Source organism: Propithecus coquereli, unplaced genomic scaffold (assembly GCF_000956105.1).
Source record: "Propithecus coquereli isolate 6110/MARCELLA unplaced genomic scaffold, Pcoq_1.0 Scaffold91, whole genome shotgun sequence".
NCBI classification, from domain to species: domain Eukaryota; kingdom Metazoa; phylum Chordata; class Mammalia; order Primates; family Indriidae; genus Propithecus; species Propithecus coquereli.
In genome coordinates, this window is record NW_012155396.1 from 5,206,939 (window position 1) to 5,211,341 (window position 4,403).

The 4,403-nt window shown below is 40.0% G+C and overlaps 1 protein-coding gene across 1 annotated transcript in view; it reads left to right on the forward strand.

Annotated features, from left to right (window-relative positions):
* Nucleotides 1-4,403, forward strand: part of KLHDC10 (kelch domain containing 10) — a 77,124-nt gene continuing 72,721 nt past the window's right edge. The window contains exon 1 of the mRNA XM_012664799.1: nt 1-300. Coding sequence (XP_012520253.1) covers nt 135-300 — 166 coding nt within the window. The 5' untranslated portion in view covers nt 1-134. The remainder of the gene's footprint in view (nt 301-4,403) is intronic.

Here is a 4,403-nt window from a genome sequence, read left to right on the forward strand (position 1 = left end):
TTGGCCTCTGCTGGGACCGGGCGCTCCCCCTTCCCCTGTCTCCCGGGTCTCTTGAGGAGCCCAGAAAGGAGGCTCCGCTGGTGCCGCCGGGTCAGGGGCTGCCGGGACCGGGCTGCGGCAGTCGTTAGCGGGTCATGTCGGCCGCACAAGGCTGGGACAGGAACCGCCGGAGGGGCGGAGGCGCCGCCGGCGGTGGTGGTGGAGGTAGCGGGGCCAGCGGGGGCAGTGGGGGCAGCGGGGGTCGGGGGACTGGCCAGCTCAACCGCTTCGTGCAACTCTCCGGGCGGCCGCACCTGCCAGGTGAGTTGTGGGACAGGGCACTGACAGCTTGCGGGCACGGCTGGCCTTTTCTCCCTGGCTTTCTTTTCTTTGGGAGAAGGAAAGGCAGGCCCCAGCAGAAGGAGTGGGGATCAGAGAAAAGGGAAGGTGTCTTTGAGGTCAGGGAGGGGAACAGGAGCATCACGAAGAAAAGTATTTTTGCTCTGTTGAAAGCTCTGTGCTGAGTTGTGTTTTCTTTTCAAAGGAGAGGCTGCTGTCTCTTTGACATTCCCAAATGTTTCGCTTACTCGGTTCCCAAATCTCTTCCCCTTCCGCAGTTTGGTCTTGTAAAAGAAAGACATTGACGCTTACTTGTGCGAAATTGTTTCAAAAAGGACGCCAAATTAAGGAGAGAAGAGGGAAGCGCATTCCAAGGAGTAATTTTGTAAAATCCACCCCGAGTGTGTAAGAGTTAGGCATTCTGAAACGGAGGGGGTGGGGGGAGTCTTGATTGGGGAGTGTATGGGAAAGATAACCAGGAGAATTAGGGAAAATTAGTTGAATTATTAATATTTTGGAATGTCCAGAGACAGAATGGATAATGGTGTCTAGATTTTAAGGGGAGAAAAAAGAAGAGAAAGAATATACTCAGCGACAAAATTATTGTGTGTCTACCATATAAAAGCAAACGGGAATTGGGAGAATGTTCCCAGTACAATTGTTTCACATTTTGGCCTACAATGCCTTATCCTTGAGTTCAGATGCCTTAAAAAACAAAACCAAATCAAGTCGATATGTATGTGCAGACAATTTTAAAGAGATACATTTGTGTGTAAATATTCAGTCTAGTAGAAGGAAGGTAGAGGATTAAATAATGCATAAAATGTCAAATGTTATATTGGGCAAGTTCTTTTTTACTAAGACGAGAACTGTCAGGAATGATGTGTTAATCATTCACCATGTTTTTTGTGAATAATGTTGAAGTTGACTTTATCAGTGATATATTTGTTTAGCTGATGAGTTTTGAGAACATGATGAGTTGTTTTTTTGAATCGTGTTTTTGATGGTGCCTTGTACTTCTAAGTGGTCAAAAATTATTATTTGATTAATTTGGAAATAAGAAAGGGAATTTAGCAAATCAGTGAGGCAATTGCTTTAGTTTGTGATGAGGTTATTGATGTGTGCTAGGAATATACATTAACCTATTTATATGCACATTAAAATTAAACTGAGGCATTTGTAAGTAGTCAAATATATAATATACCAAGAGTTGGGTTTGAGATGATAATATCAGACTGGGCATCCTAGAAATACGTGATTTTTAACATGAAAAAGACACAAGGAGAAATCTTTTTTCCTACCCCAAATTAATAACAGAAAGATTTTAGTGTATTGACAGATTAGAAGATAAATATCTTATCAAGGACTATCACCAATTTGTCCTCTGCTACCACAATCTTTAGGTCTTTCATCATGGATTAATTATTGTAACATGGGCTCCATGTAGGCATTTTCAGGCTCCTAGAACCTGGGTGGTGCACTTCCCCACTGCTACCACCTGATGGCAGTGGAAGCCATGATTTCTGAGGGGCTTCGGTGTGGAGTTATCTCTGCATTCCCTTAGCACACACAAGGCCAAGAACTGGCATTTGTCCAGAGGTGAAGATAAACGTGTCTAAACTGTGAAAATTTGTGAAGTGGGATCATGAGCCTCTTTTTTCTGCTTCCTTTTCCTCTTGACTAATATTTCATTCCTTCTTCCCTGTGTAGACACCCTCTTTTCCTCACTCTCAAAATTGGGAAACATCTGATATCTCAATATATACTTTGAAATTCCTTCATACCAATTCTTTATTCTCCCAGGTATTGCCTTCTAAGCACCTCCCATCCCCACTTTTCTCTCTTGTATTTTGAGAGGTTTAAAAAGATTTTAGATGATGGAGAGGAATAGGAATGTCTAGTCCCATTTTATGGCTGACCCTGGAAGTAAAACGTTTTTTTTAGTGTACTGTGGTTACCTTTCTCGGTCCTTTGACCTCTAATACCATTTTCCATTTTTCATCTTTCTCTGCCAAGACTTCCAGATACTGAGTACCCAGAACCCTTTCTTAGTTTTTGCATCTCTACCCTTCATCCAGCCCCAGATGAAACAAAACAACCTGGTTTTCCTGGAGTGTTCTCTCTCTCTTTCAATGATAGCATTATCTCTGTCCATCCAGTTATGCGAACCTGAAATTTGGGCATCCTTCTTAACATTTTTCTCTCCTTTGCACTTTGTGTGTAATCAGTCACCATAAATAAATCAATATTTATTTTACTTCTTCCACAACTCTGGTCCATGCTACCATCATTCCTCACTTAGGTCTCCTGCAGTAGCTTTCTAAGCACTATTCCTGCTTCTACTCTTACCCTCCAATTTGTATAGCACATTAATCTCTTTTACAAGCACAGCTCCATTCTCATCCTTGCTTACAACCCTCAACTGGCTTTCCATTGCTCTTACGATAAGGCAAAAATCCTTAATATGACCTAAAAGGCACTACATGGTCTGGTACCTCTTTAACAGTTAATCCTGTATTATGTTCTCTTGCTCTTTGATCTTTTCCTACCTCCTTGGACATATGACATATCATGCTTCCTCCTGCCCCAGGGTCATTGCACATGCTATTCCCTCATCTAAGAGCCCTCTTACTCCTCATTCCATTCTCTTAACTCCTCTTCCATTGCATCTCAGCTTGATCACAGTTCAGGGAATCCTTCCTTGACCCTTCTGACTATTAAGTCTCTTCTCCCTTTACAGACTCATAGCATCATGTGGTTCTCCTTCGGCATACTTACTATTTGTGTGTGATTCCTTGATGTGCATGATTCGATAATCCTGGAATAAATATATATTATATATAGTATATATATATGCACACGTATACCACACATACGCATATCTATTCTAAAATTCTAAATTAATACATTGGCATTATGTGTAAAGACATTAGTGTCTAGTGCATTTGATTAGTGTGGTTCAATCCCCTTTAGTCCCACTCACTCTGGACAAACAGGTAAAATCAAAATCTTAAACATGTAAAGCAGTGGACTAGACTCTGCATTCATTGTGACAGCACAAATGATATTTTGTGAAACCTTGTTTGAGCAGCTTGCCTTTCTGCTGTTTTCTACGATACAGTAGTGATTATATGTTTGCCTTGTAGCCCAAGAAATTGGTAGATAGCTTCTTACTCTTGAATTTTTTACTAATTCATAATCTCTATACACCCACTAAAGAACAGGGAACTGTTCTTTTTGTAGAGTAAGTACACAGAGATAGAGCTCAGGAGCAAGGGAGGCGTGGAGGGAGTGGAATTCAAATTACTGTTGTGATTTAACTGTGTGTGTTTGGTTAAATACAATATATTAGCTGGGAAAACAGCTGAACATTGTTGCTAACATAGGAACTGAAAAACTGACAAAGAGGAGGAAAAATGTAACAATTGGTAAAGCTCAGTACAGGTAATACTGAAGTCTTAACTTAAAAATTTTAAATAAGTAATATGTGTAAAAATCCAAATGATACGAAAGAACATATGGTAAAAGGCAAGTTTTCCTTCTATCTTTGACCCCAACTAATTAGCTTCCTTCCCTAGAAGCAACTGATGATAAATTTCTTGTGTATTTTTTCCAGGTCTGTGGGGGTTGGAGATTGTAGTATTGCTTTGTTTGGATGGGAATTTAAAGTGTTTACAGTCTTGCTAATACAGTGATACAATGAATATCCCTATACGTATATAATTTGCATATGAGAGTGAGCCTGTCTTTAGAATAAATTCCTAGAAGCATAATTTCTGGGTCAAAGGATATATAAGATTTAAACTTCGATAGATACTGTCAAATTGCCCTCCATAGATGTACCAGTTTATGTTCCACTGTCGGTGTTATAGTGCTATCTTCCTTGTTCCCTTGGTAACAGAGTGGGTTGTCAACCTTTTTTTAAATTGTCAATTTAATAGGAATATTTTTCTTAAGCATCTTTTCAATAGGTATGAGAGCCATGTTTGTTTCCTTTATCTATAGTATATTTATGTTTTTTGTTCATTTTTCTTATTTAACTAATTAATTAATGAATTATTTTAGAGACGAGGATCTCACTTATT